Source organism: Felis catus, chromosome B3 (genome assembly GCF_018350175.1).
Source record: "Felis catus isolate Fca126 chromosome B3, F.catus_Fca126_mat1.0, whole genome shotgun sequence".
Classification (NCBI taxonomy): Eukaryota; Metazoa; Chordata; class Mammalia; order Carnivora; family Felidae; genus Felis; species Felis catus.
Window position 1 is genome coordinate 59,651,069 of NC_058373.1, and position 21,834 is coordinate 59,672,902.

The window sequence follows — 21,834 nt, forward strand, 5'->3', positions numbered from 1 at the left end:
GTGTGGCAGCCTCCGATTGGCTGCGTGGCGCCTGCGTCGGGCGGGCGGGACCAGCTGGTAACCGCCGAGTGGCCGGAGCGCGGGGCGGGGCTGAGGCGGCGGGTTCCCCGGCTGACCGGGCTGGCCGGGGGCCTGGGCTGGGGGCCGGGGTCCGGGGGCTGGGCCTGGGCCTGGGCCTGCGGCGAGCCAGACCTTAGGGAGCAAGTGGGGGTAGAGTGGGACGGGGCAGGGCCGAGCTGGAAATGGGGCGCTGCAGGGCTGGGAACGGACCCTGAGCTCGTCTTGCGTGGGGAGAGCCGAGTTCAGAGGGCGCGGGAGGCGGAGACGTGAAGTCAGGGCTGAGTGGGCGGAAAAGAGCCTGGGCTGAGGTGAGGCCCAGAAGCGGGTATTGACAGATGGAGCTGGCATCCGAGGAACACACTTGGGACGGAACACATTTTCGTAATGTCAGGCTGCTGCAACTTGTCCAATTCCTCTTGGTTTGTCTTTCGGAGGCAGCCCTGAGTCCCTCACTGCCTCACCACATTGCATTGCCTGATTACCTCAGGTCCCGGTGGTGCTCCGATTTCCTCTTTGTCCAGCCCTGGGACTCCTTCCCTGTGGCTGCTACTCTTAATGAGAAACGATGTGACACAAGTAAAGGTGCCTGGCCACTTGGTCTACCGTGCAATGTCTCTATTAGGACTCTCAGCTCCTTTTGTTTAAAAAAAACCTTGAGTCTTAGTACAATGTGTTTGACTTCTTAAGGGCAAAGAAGGTGGGAGAAGGGGAAGGAAACTTCTAATCTTTGCTGCAACTCCAATAATGAAATGACTCTTGGTTTTTCCTTTATTTTAACAGACATGGCCACCAGTCACCCAGCAGGACACGTGCAACTGCCCCGAGCTGATGCCATACGTTCACGTCTCATTGATACTTTCTCTCTCATTGAGCATCTGCAAGGCTTGAGCCAAGCTGTGCCACGACACACTATCCGAGAGATACTTGGTCAGCATTTGTTTCTTAACTAGCATAAATTTAAAACTCCCCTTCACACCCTCAAAAGAGTAGGAAGCAGAAAGACAATTTTAAGGACGAAAAATTCAGGGATGATTGGTGTGGTTGCTAGTTTGTAAATGATACCAAACTTGATAAATTAAGGGCTTTATAAGTAAAGCTCTTTGAACCCAGGAGATAGGACCCATGTTGCTCACTTTTAGGCCTAGGATAACTATTAGCTCTGGCTGATTTGGAAGTTTCTACCAAAGACCCTGAAAACTTTGACGGTTGAATCTGTGCCTTTTCTCTTGGGCATTGACAGTGTTGGTCATAAGCAATGTATTAGCTCTTACTTCAAACTAATGTCAGTTGCTGTAAGAACAGCAAGGCAATCCCCTGCATTACAGGACCCGTTATGTAACCAGTATTCCTGCCCCGGTCCTACCTGCTCTCCATATCACTGAGAGACTTCTCTTTATGTTTATCCACTGTGCCCTTTATTTTCTGGTATAGATCCTTCCGGTCAGAAGAAGCTTATGTTGGGAGATCAACACCAGCTTGTGCGCTTCTCCATAAAGCCTCGACATGTAGAACGTATTACACGTGGCCGGAGACTGATGAGCAGGCTTCATGTGCGCTACAGTCAGAGGCCACCTCTTTCCTTGTGGGCTGGATGGGTCCTTGAGTGTATCCTTTCATGCCCCTCACTTTTATCCCATGCCTTTACTGTCTCTCTTGCCTCGTCATCTGCCCGATGACTGACTTTCCCTTTTCCAAACTCCATTTTCTTCTCATCCTCACTGGTTCTATTCTTACCCTTATTATTTCACCTGTATAAAAAAGAATTCCACTCTGGATGTTTCCTTAAGAGAAAACAGGCCCTCTCTTCACAAACTTCATCATCTTTCTCATCTTTTTGAATACAATCGTACTGATGGTTGAAATAGGTGAGAACTGACATTAAATGAAAGAGGAAGTGGCTATGAGTCATTTTTCCTATAAATTGATCATTTTTCATTTCTCAATGTTACTTGAATTGTGATAAGGACACCTATATTGAGTCTCCTGGAGTATGATTTGTGCAACTGTTAAGACCTGGAAACATTTGGAGGGCTTTCAAAGAGTATGGTAGATACAAAGCAAGCTATACACTGAAGAATATAATAGAGTTACACGAAACCGAAGATGGGAAGACCAGTTATATTTCTTGTGTCAGTTTAGTTTAATATTTGTTTGAATTAGCCTTTTGTATTAGAGGTATTGGTTGGTGCCTGTCAGTAACTGATATCACATTTACATTTTTTACAAGTATGTCAAATATTAAGTACAAATAAGAAAGCTCACAAAGTGTGTAAAGTTAGACACAACTAAAATATTGGATGAGACAAAACATGACTTAAGAGTAAATGACTCTAAAATCAGTCCTAAATTATATGAAATGTATTAGAAGTAAAAGAACATCTGGAAAATCAGCTCATTTGATTATCACCTCAAACAGATTGCTCAGAAATGAAAAGGACAGTACTTACTTCCTTGCTTCATCCTCACTGTTTTGAGGAACTTTCCCATTTAAAAATCCTTTAATGTAGGGGCACCTGGGTGGCTCAGTCAGTTGAGCATCCGACTTCAGCTCAGGTCATGATCTTGAGATTAGTGAGTTTGAGCCCTACATCAGGCTCTATGCTGACAGCTCAGAGCCTGGAGCCTGCTTCTGATTCTGTCTCCTCCTCTCTGTGCTCCTCTGCTGCTCATGCTTTGTGTCTCTTGCTCTCTCAAAAAAAAAAAAAAAAAAATATTTAAAAAAAATTTTTAAGTATTTTAATGCAACCAGCTCAAAGATACTTAAATATACAATACTTGATGTCATTGATCCACTACAGTATACTATATACTTTGAAGTATTTTATTTTCTCCCCATTGTGGTAAGGATTTTGAACTAAGTCACCCACATTTCCAATTTCTTTTACGATAACTGGCATGTATTTGCCTTGAGGGGTTAGGGATGTAGTCTTAAGCCTTGGAATAAAGTAAACAGCAATAAATGTACGGGATTTCCTAGATCTAATGGACAAATCAAAATAGAATACCCCTCTAGTTGGTAAAACAGCTGGATATGAAACATGATCACTGTGCCATAGGATAGTAGGTTGCCTGAGTGGGAATTATCTGACAAGTTCAGGAAAATTGTATTAAGTACGTTCTCATGGTAGAAAAGCAGGAGGGATTTTGCAAAGGGAAAGAATTTGTGACTAACAGATTTCTTTAAACAGGCTAATTCATATGATAAACGTTAAGACTGTTTAGGCTTTAAAAAATTTTTTTCCAGATCACAGAGAATGTTGTTACAGATGGGGGAAAAATCATAATTAGCAAGCAGTTCTCTAGATGAAAGCTCCCCAATCTTTTTTGTCTTGTGATTTTGTCTCCCAGTTAGCTCTAAACTTGAAAATCTCCCTAGGACTTTTAATCATTCCATTATTTGTATGTGATGTAAAATTTTTTTTTAATATTTATTTCTTATTTTTGAAATCATGAGTGAGGGAGGGGCAGAGAGAGAGGGAGACACAGAATCTGAAACAGGCTCCAGGCTCCAAGCTGTCAGCACAGAGCCTGACCCAGGGCTCAAACTCAAGAACCGTGAGCAAACTCACAAACCGTGAGATGACCTGAGCTGAAGTCAGACGCCTAACCGACTGAGCCACCCAGGCGCCCCTCAACTTGCTTCTTTTTATCACATGCAAATTGGGGCACCTGGGTGGCTCAGTCGGTTGGTTAAGCATCTGACTTCAGCTCAGGTCATTGTCTCATTTGGCTCTGTGCTGACTGCTTGGGGCCTGGAGCCTGTTTTGGATTCTGTGTCTGCCACTCTCCAGCTCATGTGCGTAAGCTCTCAAAAGTAAAAACTTAAAAAAAAAAAAGGAAGTTGAAGTAAAAATAATGCTTTAGAGTAGCATATTATTCAATATTGTATTTTAATGTATATTATATAATGTAAAAAATTATGTTAGCTTATTTTCATTTTTGCCATTTTATAAGTGATTCGTGCTGTTTTTAAAGTAAATGTATGATTTCTTCATAAATGAATTTTTAAAGGCCATTATATATTGTTTGGTCCTGAATCAAATATGTTTATTTTACGTATTATGTTTTTAAATGTGATTTTTTGTTCCTTTTTAAAAATTGAGATATACTTGACGTATTTCATTATATTAATTGCATAATAATAATTATGTATTATATGTTAAGTACATGTTAAGGTGTAGGTGTAAATTTAATTACAAATTAGGGTGTAAAAATTAGAAAAAAATCTACTTTCACAGTGATATTGGTAATTCTACTTTTCATTTTAAACATCAATTTGGCTTATTTTTTTAATTTTCACATTTTGTTTCCAAATGATGAGAGGGAGAAAAGTAAGAAGATTTGACTCATTTGCAATCCGTTTTCTGAAAATAACACATTGCAAGTGTGAATAGTCTATTTCTAACAAAAAAAAATTTGTGTATAATGTCATTATAATGTTTTACATTGAGTTTGAAGTTCTAGAGATATCTTGTACTATATATAAGAATAATTCTGCAAGTTTATCTCAACATGATCTTCATCAGTTTCTATAAACTGCATTCATCTGATCAAAAACTTTATATAGCATTAGTGTTCCTTGCTTCATTGTGGATATAATGAGCCAAATCTTCTTTCTTTCCTGCCCCCATCATTTTTTAAAGAAAATATATAAGGGGCCCCTGGGTGTCTCAGTTGGTTAAGCATCTGACTCGTGGTTTCAGGTCAGGTCATGATCTCATGTGTTCATGAGCTCGAGCCCCTCATTGGGCTCTTTGCTGACAGTGTGGAGCCTGCTTGGAATTTTCTCTCTCTTCCTCTTTTTCTGCTCCTCCCCAACTTGTGCTCTCTCTCTCTCCTTCTCAAAATAAGTAAACATTTTTTAAAAATTTTTAATAAAACACATGATTTGTCCACAAATGAATTCATTTAGTTATTTTAAAAAATTTTTAATGTTTGTATTTATTTTTGAAAGCAAGAGAGTGAGCAGGGGTGAGGTGGAGAGAGGGGGACAGGGTGTCTGAAGCAGACTCTGTGCTGATAACAGAGAGCCTGATGGGGGGCTAAAATTCCCAGACCATGAGATCATGACCTGAGCCAAAGTTGAAGTTGGATGCTTAACTGACTAAGCCATATCAGTTATTTTGGCATGGGAATGAAATATATTTTATGTATTATATGTTTTTAAATTTAATATTATGGATATAACCAGACAAAAAAACAGTAGCAATTTCAAATTGTTTAAGTGTCAAAATCTACACAGCAGTTTATGTTGTTCAGAGTGACTAAGTATGTTCTTCTAATCTCCATTAACAGCCATGATATCAGTCATAGTGTATTTGGAGGCTCTTAGATTGTTCCATTTCAAAGGGAAATGTATCAAATTATTATTTAGCTTTTTTTTAAGTTTATTATTTTGAGAGGGAGAGAGCATGTGCACGCAAGTGGGGGAGGGGCAGAGAGAGAAAGTGAGAGAGAGACTCTCAAGCAGGCTCCCCACTGTCATTGCAGAGCCCAATGTAGGGCTCGAACTCATGAACCATGAGATCATGACCTAGGCCAAAATCAGAGTCAGACACTTAACCAACTGAGCCACCCATGCGCCTCCCAAATTATTATTTAGCTTTTAAGCCTATTTTTATTTCATTGTGTTTTTTTTTTTCCTACAGCATGGTATACATCTATTAAATACATAAAAAAAAATAAAGAGGCTGAAAGATAAAGGTGATGTTGAAGTATAGCAATTAGCAAACAGGATTCTAGAGAGAAAGTATAGGATTTAATTTGCTTTGCTGAACAAAATCAGTTTTAGAGAAGAATGGGAAAGTTTTAAAAGCTAACAAATATAGAACCAAAAATTTTCTTATTATAAAGTATTTTTTAATGTTTATCTATTGTGAGAGAGAGAGTGAGTGAGTGAGTGAGTGAGGGAAAGGCAGAGAGAGAGAGAATCCCAAGCAGCCTCTGAGCTGCCAGCACAGAGCCCAATGTGGGACTTGATCTCACAGATTATGACCTGAGCAGAAACCAAGAGTCAGACACTTAACCAACTGAGCCACCCAGGTGCCCCTCAAATTTTTTTTTTAACATAACTCAGTATGTCCTATGGATCTGGCTTCTTGTTTCTACTTCCCTTACCAAGCGCTTTACATATCATGGCCCTACATTTTCATTCTATTCTCAAGACCCATTGCTTCTTTGTGAAGTTTGGGACCGGGGTACCAGTACAGCAGACAGTGTTGGTGGTAGTGAAAAAAGTAATCCCTTGGTGTCTCTGTGACCCCAGAGTGGGAAGGTAGTGACTTGCAGCTGTTAGACATATCAATACCAGCAGGAGATGAGTTGTAGCTATTTTTCACGGTCAATTCTGACCTCCCCTATATTTCACAGGTTGAAAAAATACTGGTGTTAAGAAGAGAAACAAAGTGGCTCAGTTGGTTTAGTGTCCAACTTTTGATTTTGGCTCACATCATGATCCCAGAGTCATGGGACTGAGCCCTGTGTCAGCCTCTGCACTGAGTGTGGAGGTGTGGAGCCTGCTTACGATTCTCTCTCTTACCCTGCCCTTCTCCCTCACCTGCACACTCTCTCTAAAAAAAAAAAAAAGAAAAAAAAAGAAAAATGAAAAATAAAACAGCAGTGGGCACAACTGTAGTTTATAATAGTTTCTGATCTGATCATTCTATATTATTCAGCCTCCCAGTTCCTTAACCTTTATTTGTCTTTCACTCTACTCTCACAGAATTGCTTGAATCCTCAAATACCAAACTGTGGTCACTGAAGCTGAGTCTGGAGGTGGCAGCTTGGTTCATCTTGCTTATTTTCATCTTGGAGATCCTTCTTATGTGGATATCCAGCTTTTTCCTCTTCTGGAAGAATGCTTGGAATGTGTTTGACTTTGTTGTCACCATATTGGTAAGGATAGGTATCCTGAGGAATAGTGTGGTGGGTTGAGGAATAAGCCTAGGTCAATCAAAATGACAAGAAAAGTTAATTAGATCACAAGACGAATTTCATTATTTTGATTTTTTTTCTAAAACTAAAGTCAGTCATTGCAGAAGTTGTTGGTATTAGAAGCAAGACAGAATCAAACCGCAACATTAACCCCAACAATAACATCTGCCTGTTACTAAGCACTTATCAAGTGCCAGGCACTGTTGTGTTTTATATGTATTTTCTCAGTTGAGCTCCACAGCAACCCAATGAGATAAACATTATATTAATCCCCTTTTTTATGTTTGAGCAAATTGAAGTGCAGAGTTTAAGTAATTTAGTACAAGAAGGCTGAATAGGAAACAGTCCCCAGAAAATGCTATTCAAGGGATAATGCCCAAGGAAATATGAAGAAGATGAGATAAAGAAGGGGTAACTGTGCATGGGTGCTTTGGGGTATATTGTACTCATAATCTATGTATTTCCTACAGTCCCTGCTTCCTGAGGTTGTGGTGCTGGTAGGGGTAACAGGCCAGTCTGTGTGGCTCCAGTTGCTAAGGATATGCCGGGTGCTAAGATCTCTCAAACTCTTTGCACGATTCCGTCAAATTCGAGTCATTATTTTGGCCCTGATGAGGGCCCTCAAGGTGATTTGAGTGTTGCAGCTAAACCAAGTGGGCAGGGTGGGTAAACATGGGAGTTTTAACATAAAACAAGTCTGGGTGTGTCAGAGAAGGCAATGAAAGACCCTATGAAATACCATTGGGTGAGAAAGGGCTGGGGAAAGCTGCTGTGGGCTAGAGATAACTGGGCTTGGGAGTGGAAGTGAGGGTTTTGGTGGGAGTTTGCCAGGGTGGGCTTGACTCTGCTGTAGGTAGAATCAGCCTAGTCTGGCTCGGTGCTGACTTGGGGTCATGGCCTCTAGAGTATGACCTTCCTCTTGATGTTGCTGCTCATCTTCTTCTACATTTTTGCTGTGACTGGTGTCTACTTCTTTGAGGACTACACCCGTTCAACTCGCCAGGACCTGGAGTACCACATGTTCTTCTCGTAGGCAGGACTGGGGGAATCCCGGGTGGGGGGAGAGAATTTGGGCAAGAAACTGGGAACCTAGTCCAAAGTAAGTAATACAAAAAATATAGTCTATTTTAAGAAACTGGAATAGATCATAGTAAGGAGAAGGAAAGAGACAGCAAAAGAACAGTGAGTGGTATTAGCTCTGATTTTGAGGATAGGGTGACTAGTTCCAGGTTTGCTCTGGGTTTTGAAATTTAAACATACCCTCATCAGCCATCTTTAAATAGCAGTATATTTTAGTGATTAAGCTCTGGTTTCTATGCCTCAGTTACCTCTTCTGAAAAATGAGAATAATTGTAGCACTACCTTATAGCATAAGACTGAAGGATAAAAGTAATGCATCTTTGCACTTAGAATGGATTTTAACACAATAAGTGATCAACACCTGTTACTATGACCCTCAAACATGTCACTGGTTTTACCCCAAAGTCTCAGTATGGGCATTACACATGCACACACCTATACACATTCAAAAGTAAAATCCTGACAAGATCTTTGTCTAGAGAACACTGACTGCTAGTAGAAAATCAACTGGATTTAGATGAGATAGTTACGTATGAACCGGAATCCAATCTTGCCAGCACCTCTTAGGTCTCAGGCTAATAGGTAGCTTTGTAAGAGTATTAAGTTAGGGAAGTCCTAAATATTCATCCTATTTAGGCCCTGATATTTTCAATAAGTTGTATTATGGAGAACTAGGAAGGAAAGAAGGAAAATTTATATACCTTCCTGAGACCTTTTATGACATATTCATTATTATTAATTATTTGGGATCACGTGTTTATGTCACATATCTGTCTGTTTACCTAAGAATCACTTCATACCAGAGAACTAAATAGGAATGATGTTTGCCAAATTTTGAAGTGATCTTTTAGGTGAAGGCCATAGAAGAGTGAAAAACGATGTTACAAAAGAGATATGTAGTTGGTGATTTATTCAATTTTTTAAAATTCAGCCAGTACCTATTTATTGAGCACCTACTATGTTGTAGGCACTAATGGAATAGTGAGAGATATTCTTGGATTATTTATGATAAAGGAAAACCTAATAAAACAACCCTGACTGAAGAATGATTCGCTAAAAAATTGATAGAAAAGAAGCTGAAGTCAGAGCAAACTACAAAGAAATGTTATGTTGCTTTAAGAGTAGGAAAGATACCATATCTGAGAGATTTAGATCTCTGTTCTGTCTGTACCCACAACTCCTTTTTCTTTAGGGACCTTCTGAATTCCCTGGTGACAGTATTCATCCTCTTCACCATGGACCATTGGTATGCATTGCTTCAGGATACCTGGAAGGTGCCTGAAGTCAGCCGTACCTTCAGCAGCATCTATGTCATCCTTTGGTTGTTACTTGGTTCCATTATCTTTCGAAATATCATAGTAGCCATGATGGGTAAGCACAAAAGAGGTGAAACTTGGTTGAGAGGGGTAGTTGGGAATAAATTAGGGTGAAAACTAGAATTAGTAAATTATGTATAGAGAGAACCTGAGGTAGCAGGAAGGCTTGGGGCCTGGAATGGATATTTCACTTGGTTTCTCCCCACCCAAGCCCTCTCCTCAGGTCTATTCACCGCTGTCTCCCAACTCCTAATGGCCCTTTCGGGCAGTTACTAACTTCCAGAATATCAGGAATGAGCTGAACGAGGAGATGACACATTTGGAGGTTCAACATAAAGCTGACATATTCAAGCGGCAGATTATCCAGAGGTCTGCTTCCCCATTTTCAAACCCAAGTTTAGTTCTGAAGAGTATCCTGACCTCATTCTCTGTTTCTACTCCTTGGCTTTGACCCCATTTTTCCCTTTGTGACAGAAAATTTACCCCAGGGTTAGAATTCCCCGCCTCTAGAACATTGCCTGATTCTTTATTCACCATTGGGACTTCCCCATTCATTTTTACCTTTTTACTACAATCTGTTCTCCTCACTCAGTTTTCTTCACTTTATGATCTGAATTCTTTTCTTTTTTCCATACTATGCTCCTGCACCAGTATAATTCTCTTCACTGTTCTGTGTTTTTTTGCTCTGCAGGAGACAAAACCTGTCCCCTGAGGCACTGAGGTCAAGCCTTAGCAAAATGGATGCCAGGTTAGGAGAGTTTGTGTGAACTGAGATGGACACACAAGCAGGGAGAGGGTAGAAAATCAAAGATAAAGATTGACTTTGAGAGATAATCCATTTATTCAATAACTACTTATTGTAGTGAGTTGAATGGTAGTCCCCAAAAAGAAATTCCCATGGCCTAACCCCCTGGAACCTGTGAACATGACTTTATTTGGAAAAAGGGTCTTTGCAGATGCAGTTAAGTTAAGGATCTTGAGATGTGATCATCCTGGATTATCCAGGTAGGCCCTAAATGCAGTGACAAGGGCCCTTATAAGAGACAGAAGAGAAGAGGAGAAGGAGATGTGAAGATGGAGATGGAAATCAGAGTGATGCAACACAAGCCAAAGGAAGCCAGTGAATGCCAGGCAACTGCCAGAAGCTAGAGCAAGCAATGAGCCTTCTCCCCTAGAGCTTCCAGAGGGAGTATGGCCCTGCAGACACCTTAATTTCAGACTTCTGGCTTCCAGAATTGTGAGATAATACATATCTGTTATTTTAAGCTGCCAAGTTTATAGTAATTTGTTGCAGCAGCCATAGGAAACTTACACAAGTACCTTCTGTGAAACAGATCTTATTCTAGACTGTGAGTGTTCAGCAGTGGACAAGAGAGCAGAAGGAGAAATAAGAGACTCATTCATCCATTCAAGACATAATTATTGATGTAAACATTTTTTTTATTAAGTAATCTCTGGATCCAACATGTGTCTTGAACTCACAACCCCGATATCAAGAGCCATGGGCTCTACTGACTGAGCCAGCCAGGTGCCCCAAGAAATAATTATTGAATATTTATTAGGTGTTTGGGATATATCAGTGAACAAAATAGACAATAATGCCTGTTCTCATGGAGCTTACATATGAGCAGGGGGAAAGATAATAAACAATGAATATATAAAATAAGTAGACTACTATATTAAAATATAAGCATTGTGAAAAAATAAAATTAGAATAGGTTAAGGGAGATTGGAATATAGAGTGGAGGTTGCATATGGGTTATAATTTTAAACAAGGTAGTCATGATGGCCTCATTGAAAAAGTAATGACTGAACAAAGACTTGGAGACGAGGGGATTACTGTATGGATATCTATGGAAAGAATGTTATAGGCAGAAAGAACAGCTAGTACAAAGGCCCTAAGCCAGAAGCATTCCCAGTGTGTTTGAGAAACAGCAAAGAAACCACTGTGACCAGGGGGGATATTGATAGATTATGAGGTCAGAGAGATCACGGAGACCTGATCCTGTAGGGCTGTGAGGGCCATTGCAGGGACTTAGGCTTTGACTCTAAGTGAAATGGGGAGCAGAGCCATGACATGAAATGACATTTAAGAAGGATCATTCTGGTTGCTGTGTTGATGATATGCTATAGGAGAACAAGGGCAGGAGCAGTGACAAGTTAGAAGGCTGTGAAGCTATCCAGGCAAAAGGTGATGATGGCTCAGACCAGAGTGCTACCAATGAGAAAAGGTATATTTTTAAGGTAGAATCAACAGGATTTCTTGATGGATTGGATGGGGTATAAGAGGAGTGTTAAGAAAGACTCCAAAGTTTTGGCCAGAGCAGCCAGAAGGATGGATTAGCTGAGATGAGGAAGGCTGTGAGTGGAAGAGGTTTGATGGGCAAAGAGTTCAGTTTGGGTTGAACTTGAGATGTCTGTTAGACTTGCAAGTGATGATATGTGAGTAAAAGTTGTACATACAAGTCTGGATCAAGGAGTGAAGTCTGGACTAGAGGTTTAAATTCACATTTAGAAGACATTTAAACTCAGGAGAAGAGAGCACTAAAGGAGTGACTGTAGATGAGGAAGATAAAAAGGCCAAGAGCTGGGGCGTCTGGGTGGCTCAGTCGGTTGGGCGGCCGACTTCGGCTCAGGTCATGATCTCACGGTCCGTGGGTTTGAGCCCCGCGTCGGGCTCTGTGCTGACAGCTCAGAGCCTGGAGCCTGTTTCAGATTCTGTGTCTCCCTCTCTCTGACCCTCCCCCATTCATGCTCTGTCTCTCTCTGTCTCAAAAAAATAAATAAACGTTAAAAAAAAAATTGAAAAAAAAAAAAAAAGGCCAAGAGCTGAACCTTGGGACCTCTCAAGAGATAGGATTGAGGGGGCAAAGCTACAGTTGTGGTGTAACAGGCATAGAACTATAGAGTGAGGAGCTAAAATGTGGCAAAATAAGGTGGGACGTGAAATGTAGAAACCTGAGTAAAATGGAGCACAGAAGCTATGTGGTGAGGGGCAGTAATAGGGATATACCACATGGAATAATTGAAGTTGGAAGTGCTTACAAGCTCAAATTTTGGGAGCAATTTGGACTTCATTGCCTTAAATCCCACCTTTAGGGGATGGCAAGGTCCAAGGCCAGAATAATGATTCAACTTGCTGTATCTCATAAAGGTATTTAAAGCAATAAAATTTCTCCTTTCACTTATAGAGATGCCAGTCAACAAAGGGAATCTTTGGAGTTATCAACAGCTTTTGAAGAAGAGTCTAAACACAGTGCTGATGAAGAGGGTTCAAGGGCATCTGTATCGAAAACAAAAGAGTCCTTGTCAAAAATGAAAAAGTCTGCCTCTTCTTCCTCCTCTTCCTCCTCCTCTTCCTCTTATTCTTCCTCCTCGTCTTCATCTTCCCTCAATTCCTCCTCTTCTTCTGACTCCAGATATTTAGACTCCATTGGTAAGCAGAGAGTTTCTTCCATTTGAATTCAGACTTCTCCAGAGACATGCCATTCTTAATAGGACCTCTCCCACTATATCTACTTCCCAGTTTTCTCCACCAGTCTGACTTTGTGGTCTTAATTGCTTTCTTTGTGCTTTCTTTCATTTCCCCTGTACTTCTGCTTCACTTTGGACAAGTGTGACTGTGGCTGTCTTTGCTTATTGTAAAAAGTGGTCTCTTAGGGATGTACTCTTTTCCCTCTTTGCTTCCTGTTTACTCTTTCATCCCTGCGTTTTCCCCCACACCATAGGATCTTTTAGCTCTTACCCAACTTCCACAGACCTATATTTGTTTTTAAGAACCATTCCTCCCTCCAGGTCAGTTGGACTGGGAGACTCATGTGCACCAGAATCTGCCTGGGTTAATGGAAATGGATCAGGATGATCGTGTTGTTTGGCCTAGAGATTCACTCTTCCGATATTTTGAGTTGCTAGAAAAGCTTCAGTACAACCTAGAGGAGCGTAAACGGTTGCAGGAGTTTGCAGGTATGGATTTAGGGCAGTCATGGGGACCAGGGGTTAAGTACATTGGAGTAGCATATATAACTGGGGAGAAGGAGGAGGATGTGCACTATTTTGGCATTTCAGCCTCTGAATTTCCACCTCAGACTTAAAAAGGCAAATCCTTGGTTTGGAGTGTCACATCCTTATGTCCTTATTTCTTAGAATCCAGAGAGAATCTGAGAGCTCTGCTTCACCAGTAGGGAAAATCTAAATCCTATAAGGTCTGACAGCTTGTTTCCCAAGAGGAACATGTCTAAATGCAGTTGTTGGGTATTAGGATAAGGTGGGCTCTTGCTCGATTTGTGCAGTCCACTCCTTTTTGCAAGCATTTCTTCTCTTTGAAGGGCATGTTTCAGACCTAAGCAGTAGGGCCTCAGACTCAAGTTGGATAGCTGTGGGGATTAGAGAGCAGAAAGCTCACAAGTACCCCACTCTCCCCAACCCCCAAAAGAGGTTTATGAATTACAGGCTTTTCCTTTCAGCTTGTTCTAGTGTCAGCCCAGGCAGAGAGAAGTATGTATGTTAAACAGCAGAATTAATTTAAGCAGAAAATTGCTTGCTCAAAATTATTTTCCCTAAATTTCTTCCTTGCAATTTTACCACATAGAGATGAATTTTGAGTTAATAAATTCTCCTTCTAAAAATACAAAAACTGGAAGAGTTAGGGGCCATTTTTTACCATTTGATATGGATTAGTGGTGTCTTCCTTATACCATTGAGTTGAAATCAACTCAATGTGAAAATAACAATGAGGGAAGAGGAATGGGTTTGTGGTGGGTACACAAGGGCAATAAGAGGAATTTATTACATTGGAACATGGAATTTAGAGCAGGATGTCAAAGACAGGCTTTGCCTAGTTCAAAATGTTGCCTAGGGTTAATCCTGCTCTTTCGAGTTGTCCTCAGCCCTGCCTTCCCACTTGTTCTCTTGTTCTCTGGGAAAAGGAGAAGAAGGAGCAAGGTAGCTTCTTTAATCTGGGTTAATTCATCTATGGCAAAGAGTACAGACTCATAGGGCTTACTATAGGTAAAGATTAGTGAAGATTTGTGTGGGAAAAGCAGGGTCTTCAAACATTTGCATGTCCTGAATATTTTTAAAACTTTTCAGCCTCACAGTCTCTTTCTTTACAGTGCAGGCACTGATGAACTTTGAAGACAAATAAAGCTGACAATGGATGGCTTCGATTTCTTTGGCAAAAGTTAATGAAAGAAATAGTTGGGAATGGAGAATTCTGAGTACAAATGTCTAATAAACACTGTTGATAACTGCTTAGTGGTCTGTCTCTGAGACACTGGGAATACTGAAAGGTATAAAGTTAGGTGGGGCCCATGGTCCTTGGCTTTTTACTCGTTCCATAGCTCCCTGAATCTCATGTTTTTCCTTTTCTTTTTAAAATTAAATTTAAAAAATTATAAATGATTATTTTGAGAGCAAGAGAGACAGAGAGAGAGAGAGAGAGAGAAAATACACATGCACATGGGTGCATGTATGAGCAGGAGAGGGGCAGAGAGAGAATCCCAAGCAGGCTCCACCCTGTCAGCACAGAGTCCCACATGGGGCTTGATGTCATGAACTGGGAGATCATGACCTGAGCCAAAATCAACAGTTGGACCCTTAACCAACTGAGCCACCAGGCACCTCGATCTCACTTTTTTTTTTTTTTTTTTTTTTTTTTTTTTTTTTTACTTTGTCATTGCAGCCCACACCATTCCTGCAACCTTTACTTCCTGATAGAGTCCTAATTTTACCCTCTCCCTCCCTAATGTGTACAGGCCTCTGGGAGTAGAAGGGTAAAGAGATCCCAGAAGCTGTAGTGTAACTGAGAACTATTTTTTCATTGCCTGTTCTATGAACATTGCTTCTCCTATGCAACATTAAATTTTTTTGAAATAGTTCTCTAATTTTTTTAATGTTTATTTTTGTGTGTGTGTGTGTGTGAGAGAGAGAGAGAGGCAGAGTGCAAGCAAGGGAGGGGCAAGGAGACGGGGAGACACAGAATCTGAAGCAGGATCCAGGTTCTGAACTGTCAGCACAGAACTCAACACAGGGCTTGAACTCATGAACCATGAGATCATGACCTGAGCCGAAATAAGATGCTCAACTGACCTAGACCACCCCCCTTTTTAAAATTTAAATCCAAGTTAGTCAACATATAGTGTAATAATAATTTCAGGAATAGAATTTAGTGATTCATCACTTACATGTGATGATTCCAGTGCTCATTCCAACAAGTGTCCTCCTTAATGCCCCTTACCTCTTTAGTCTTTCCCTGCACCCAACACCCTGCCAGCAACCCTCAGTTGGTTCTCTGTATTTAAGAGTTTCCTATGGGTTGTCTCCCTCTCTGTACTATTTTTGCTTCCCTTTCCTTATATTCATGTTTTATATCTTAAATTCCACATATGAGTGAAATCCTATGATATTTGTCTTTTTCTGACTTATTCGCTTAGCATAATATCCTCTAGTTCCATCCACGTTGTTGCAAATGGCAAGATTTCATTCTTTTTGACTGCCAAGTAATATTTCATTGTATATATATATATATATGTATATATATACATATATATACATATATATACACACACACACACACAAAATATAAAGATATATATGTATGTGATCCATTCATCTGCTGATGAATATTTGGGCTCTTTCCATACTTTGGCTATGGTCAATAGTGATGCTATAAACATTGGGATGCATGTGCCCCTTTGAATCAGCATTTCTCTATCCTTTGGATAAATACCTAGTAGTGCAATTGCTGGTTCATAGGGTAGTTCTATTTTTAATTTTTTAAAAGTATTTTTAGTATTTTAAGTTTATTTATTTTGAGAGAGACAGGGTGATTGGAGGAGGGACAGAGAGAGAGGGAGACAAAGAGGCTCCCAAGCAGGCTCTGTGCCACAAGCATAGAGCCCAATGTGGGGCTTGAACCCATAAACTGTGAAGTCATGACCTGAGCCAAAACCAAGAGTTGGACACTTAACCTCCTGAGCCACCTAGGCGCCCCTCTATTTTTAATTTTTTGAGGAACCTCCATACTGTTTTCCAGAGTGGCTTTTCCATCAGAGTGGTGTTTCCCACCAGCAGTGCAAAAGGATTCCTCTTACTCCACATCCTCACCAACATCTGTTGTTGCCTGAGTTGTTAATTTTAGCCACTCTGACAGGTGTGAGGTGGTGTCTCGTTGTGGTTTTGATTTGTATTTTCCTGATAATGAGTCATGTTGAGCATTTTTTCATGTGTCTATTGGCCATCTGGATGTCTTCTTTGGAGAAGTGTCTATTCATGTATTTTGCCCGTTTCTTCACTGGATTATTTGTTTTTTGGGTGTTGAGTTTGATAAGTTCTTTATAGGTTTTGTATACTAACCCTTTATTTGATACATCATTTGCAAAAATCTCCCATTCCGTTGGTTGCCTTTTAGTTTTGTTGATTGTTTCCTTTGCTGTGCAGAAGATTTTTATCTTGATGAGGTCTCACTAATTCATTTTTGCTTTTGTTTCCCTTGCCTCTGGAGACATGTCAAGTAAGAATTTGCTGTGGCCAAGTTCAAAGAAGTTGTTGCCTATTTTCTCTAAGATTTTGATGGCTTCCTGTCTTAGGTTTATGTCTTTCATCCATTTTGAGTTTATTTTTGTGTATGGTATAAGAAAGTGGTCCAGGTTCATTCTTCTGCAGGTCACAGTCCAGTTTTCCCAGCACCATTTGCTGAAGAGACTTTCCTTTTTCTATTGGATATTCTTTCCTGCTTTGTCAAAGATTAGTTGGCCATATGTTTGTGGGTCCATTTCTGGGTTGTCTATTCTGTTCATTGATCCATGTGTCTGTTCTTGTGCCAGTACCATACTGTCTTGATGATTAAAGCTTTATAACACATCTTGAAGTCTGGAATTGTGCTGCTTCCAGCTTTGGTCTTCTTTTTAAGAAAGCAAATAGCTTTGGCTATTCGAGGTCTTTTCTGGTTCCATACAAGTTTTAGGATTGTTTGTTCTAGCTCTGTGAAGGATGATGGTGTTATTTTAATAGGGGTTGTTGCACCATTAATTTTAATCAAACATCATTTTCACCTGTTTCTGAGCCAAAGGGGGGGTCCTTTTATTCCATGTCATTCTATTTCCTTGCCATTGCTCCGGGCAGTGATTCCACTCCACTAAGTGTCCCGTAGGTTTTTTTGTATTAGAAGAGACCTCACAAGTAATTTATGTTCCATCAAAGCAGGAACACCTTTTCTTTTTTTTTTTTTAAGTTTTATTTATTTTTGACAGAGAAAGTGTGAGCATGGGAGGGGCAGAGTGAGAGGGAGACAGAGAGAGGTTCCACACCAGGCTCTGTGCTGACAGCAGAGAGCCCATGCGGGCTCAAACTCATGAACTGTGAGATCATGACCTGAGCCAAAGTCAGACACTCAGCCACTACTAAGCCACCCAGGTGCCCCAAAGCAGGAACACTATTTAGAACATCACTGAAAGGGGGATATCCAACTGATGCTTAATGTTTCTAGTTATTGGGGATTTATTATCTAGAAGGAATCCCATGCCACTGTAGGATGACTTAAGCCTTCAGAAATGTTTGTTACTAAAAATTCTATCATTTATTGAGTGTTTAATATGTATGAGGATATATATTTATACATAAACACTGACTTGTACACTTTAAAATGATGAATTTTATGTGGATTAGACCTCATTTTTTTAAACGTTTATTTATTTTGGAGAGAGAATGCATGAGTAAGGAGGGGCAGAGAGAGACGGGGACAGAAGATCCAAAGCGAGCTGCTGACAGCAGACAGCCCAATGCAGGCTCAAACTCACAAACCATGAATTCATGGCCTGAGCAGAGATCAAGAGTCAGACGCTTAACTGACTGAGCCATCCAGGCACCCCATGCCCTATTTCTTATGATAGCAATTTTATTACAATATTATATATTGAAATTTATCTTAACATTTTGGGGGCACTGGGTGGCTTAATCAGTTAAGTGTCTGACTCTTGATCTCCGCTCAGGCCATGATCTTACCTGAGATTGAGTCTTGCATCAGGCTCTGCACTGAGTATGGAGCCTGCTTGAAATTCTCTTCCTTCCTCTCCCTCTGCCCCTCCCCTGCTTGCACACTCTCTCTCAAAAAACAAAATAAAAAATAAATTTAAAAAATAATAAAATAGGGGTGCCTGGGTGGCTCAGTCGGTTGAGCGTCCTACTTCAGCTCAGGTCATGATCTCACGGTCTGTGAGTTTGAGCCCCATGTTGGGCTCTGTGCTGACAGCTCAGAGCCTGGAGCCTGCTTTGGATTCTGTGTCTCCATCTCCCTCTGTCCCTGCCCCGCTCATGCTCTGTCTCTCTCTGTGTCAAAAATAAACATTAAAAAAATAACTTAAAAAATAATAAAATATTTTTTTATTTAAAAAAATTTTTAAAGAACTAGGGCATAAATATTTGGAAAGAAGAGAGGGATGGGTGAAAGAAGTGAAGGGAATTAAGAGTACACTTATGATGCACACTGAGTAATGTATAGAAGTTGAATCATATACTGTACACCTGAACTAATATAACACTGTATGTTTATTATACTTGAACCAAAAAACCCAAAAATATAAAGCAACAATTATAAAAAAACAAAAATATATTTGGAAAGAAAAACTAAAAACACTATTTTTAGACACCACTATATACCTAGAAACCCTAAAACTATCAACTAGAATTAGAGATAACAAAGGATTTCCATTAGGTACAAACAGAAGAGGGTTTGAGACAGAAACCTGGGAAACAGGAACATATAAGGGATAGAAGGAGGAAAAGAAGTCAGAAAGGAGCCTGAGAGGGAAGAGATGAAGAGACAGAAGGATAATCATTCCAGAGTAAAGTCCTTAGAGCCAACATAGAATTTGAAGAAAGGAATGGTGCAGTCAGATCCCAATCAAAGCATCCATTGAGCCTGGCAGTCAGAATTTAATAAGCCTAATAAAAGGGAGTAAGGAAATATTATTTAAGAAAACAGCATCTTTGTGTAGCTTTGCTCAAATTGGGTCTGAGGACCAGTGGAATTAGCTTCACCTGGTAACTTGTTGGAAGTGCAGAATCACGGGTCCCATCCTCAGCACCTATTGAATCAGGTGTTACATATGCACGTTAAAGTTTCAAAAGCGCTGTTTTATAGGTATTTGATGAATGATCTCTTGGCTTTCTATAGCTTTTTCAAATGAGTGATCTATGCAGGTCACCTCATTCTTTAACTCCTTAATGAAAATGATCTGATTTCAATTCTATTGAAACAGAGTTTATTCAACAAATATTTGTTGAGTTCTATGTTCCAGACACCATTCTAGGCATTAGGATACATCAGTGAATGAACAGGACAGAAATCCTTGCTCCATCCTAACTAGTTCTTCATAAGATCACCAAATAAGAAATGATGTTTTCCATGAAGGCTGATTTTACCTCCTCCATTTTCCCCCTGAATTATCCTTCTAGCAGCCTAGAGTCATGTAATAACAACTTTTCAAAAACAAAAGCAAGCAAAACCTTTTCTGACTAAACACAAATATTCTAAGGTTGAAAAGTCAAGCCCCACTGGCAATTAATCTATTATTCCTCTTCCTTCCTTCTTATCCTTGCCCTGAGTATCCCCATAGGGATACCATAGGGTACCATAGGGTACCCCATAGGGATACCTCACTATTCATAAGGAAGAGATTAAACTCTATGCCAGGTAATGGTGAGGGTTCTTCAGGAACATTTTGGAAGTGAAATTATCACTTAGATATTATTGTGATATAACAAACTTAAAATTTTTTCATATATGGTTTGTGTTGAGCTTTTATTTTGGAACATAGTTTCCCCCTTTGATCTCCAGTTATTACTTACATCGTCAAATATCATACTGAAATGTAAACCAATGTGTTCCCACTTGGAAGCAGAAAATTTTATATCTGTTTTATTATAGCACAGTGTATGTAAAAGGTAAGAATGAAAGAAAAATTTTATAATAACAGTATAGCTTCTACTTACTGTATTATAGTAACTTTTAATTTTTTATTTTTTTAAAATTTTAATGTTTATTTTAGAGACAGAGAGACAGAGCACAAGTGGGAGAGGGTCAGAGAGAGAGGGAGACACAGAATCTGAAGCAGACTCCAGGTTCTGAGCTGTCAGCACAGAGCTTGATGCAGGGCTCGAACCCACGAACTGTGATATCATGACCTGAGCCAAAGTTGGACACTTAACTGACTGAGCCACCAGGTGCCCCTAATTTTTATTTTTTTAATATTCAACATGGATTATTGGTTATGAATCTATACTATTTTTGCCTTATAATTTTTCCATATATTGTCACTGTGTCTCAAACTTAATATAAAAGTTTTAAATTTTTAAAAAACTTATACTTCCATAGACACTTCTCTAAAGAAGACATCCAGATGGCCAACAGGCACATGAAAAGATGCCCAACGTCACTCCTCATCAGGGAAATACAAATCAAAACCACAGTGAGATATCACCTCGTGCCAGTCAGAGTGGCTAAAATGAACAAATCAGGAGACTATAGATGCTGGAGAGGATGTGGAGAAACGGGAACCCTCTTGCACTTTTGGTGGGAATGCAAACTGGTGCAGCCACTCTGGAAAACAGTGTGGAGGTTCCTCAAAACATAAAAAATAGATCTACCCTATGACCCAGCAATAGCACTGCTAGGAATTTATCCAAGGGATACAGGAGTGCTGATGCACAGGGGCACCTGTACCCCAATGTTTATAGCAGCGCTTTCAACAAGAGCCAAATTATGGAAAAAGCCTAAATGGATAAAGAAGTTGTGGTTTATATATACAATGGAATACTACTTGGCAATGAGAAAGAATGAAATATGGCCTTTTGTAGCAATGTGGATGGAACTGGACAGTGTTATGCTAAGTGAAATAAGTCATACAGAGAAAGACAGATACCATATGTTTTCACTCTTTTGTGGATCCTAAGAAACTTAACAGAAGACCATGGGGGAGGGGAAGGGAAAAAAAAAGTTAGAGAGGGAGCGAGGCAAACCATAAGAGACTCTCAAAAACTGAGAATAAACTGAGGGTTGATGGGGGGGTGGGAGGGAGGGGAAAGTGGGTGATGGGCATTGAAGAGGTCACTTGTTGGGATGAGCACTGGGTGTTGTATGGAAAGCAATTTGACAATAAACTTCATATTTAAAAAAACTTATTATACTTCCAAAGGTTTAAAACCTCAGAGAATTGGTAGGTCTCAATCCATCTCATTTCTTGAGACTTTGAGGTAGTTGGTCAGACTCCTAATGTTCAAAAAGGGGTTCATTTCTTCTTTCAACAAAACTTCTGATGCCTTTTATGTCCCAGCCATGCTGTTCAGTTTTGAGGATAGAAAAACTGTTCAGTGTATGAATGCAAGCCTTTTTATTTATTTAAAAAAATTTTTTTAATGTTTATTTATTTTTGAGAGAGACAGAGACAGA

The 21,834-nt window shown here is 40.0% G+C and overlaps 1 protein-coding gene across 4 annotated transcripts; it reads left to right on the forward strand.

Annotated features, from left to right (window-relative positions):
* Nucleotides 1-105: 105 nt before the first annotated feature.
* Nucleotides 106-14,638, forward strand: CATSPER2 (cation channel sperm associated 2). Of its 4 annotated transcripts, none has more exons than XM_011283028.4 (13): nt 106-210; nt 841-987; nt 1,492-1,665; nt 1,857-1,925; nt 6,782-6,954; nt 7,464-7,619; nt 7,898-8,022; nt 9,266-9,444; nt 9,659-9,758; nt 10,081-10,137; nt 12,581-12,825; nt 13,185-13,352; nt 14,501-14,638. In XM_011283028.4, exons 2-13 carry the CDS (start codon nt 843-845, stop codon nt 14,530-14,532), a joined length of 1,623 nt encoding a protein of 540 aa, XP_011281330.2. In that variant the 5' UTR covers nt 106-210; nt 841-842; the 3' UTR covers nt 14,533-14,638. The 4 variants fall into 4 exon arrangements, with proteins under 4 accessions (XP_011281330.2, XP_006932645.2, XP_003987271.3 ...); XM_006932583.5 differs by lacking the exon at nt 106-210 and adding an exon at nt 217-368; XM_003987222.4 differs by lacking the exon at nt 106-210 and adding an exon at nt 375-642.
* The last annotated feature ends 7,196 nt before the right edge of the window (nt 14,639-21,834 follow it).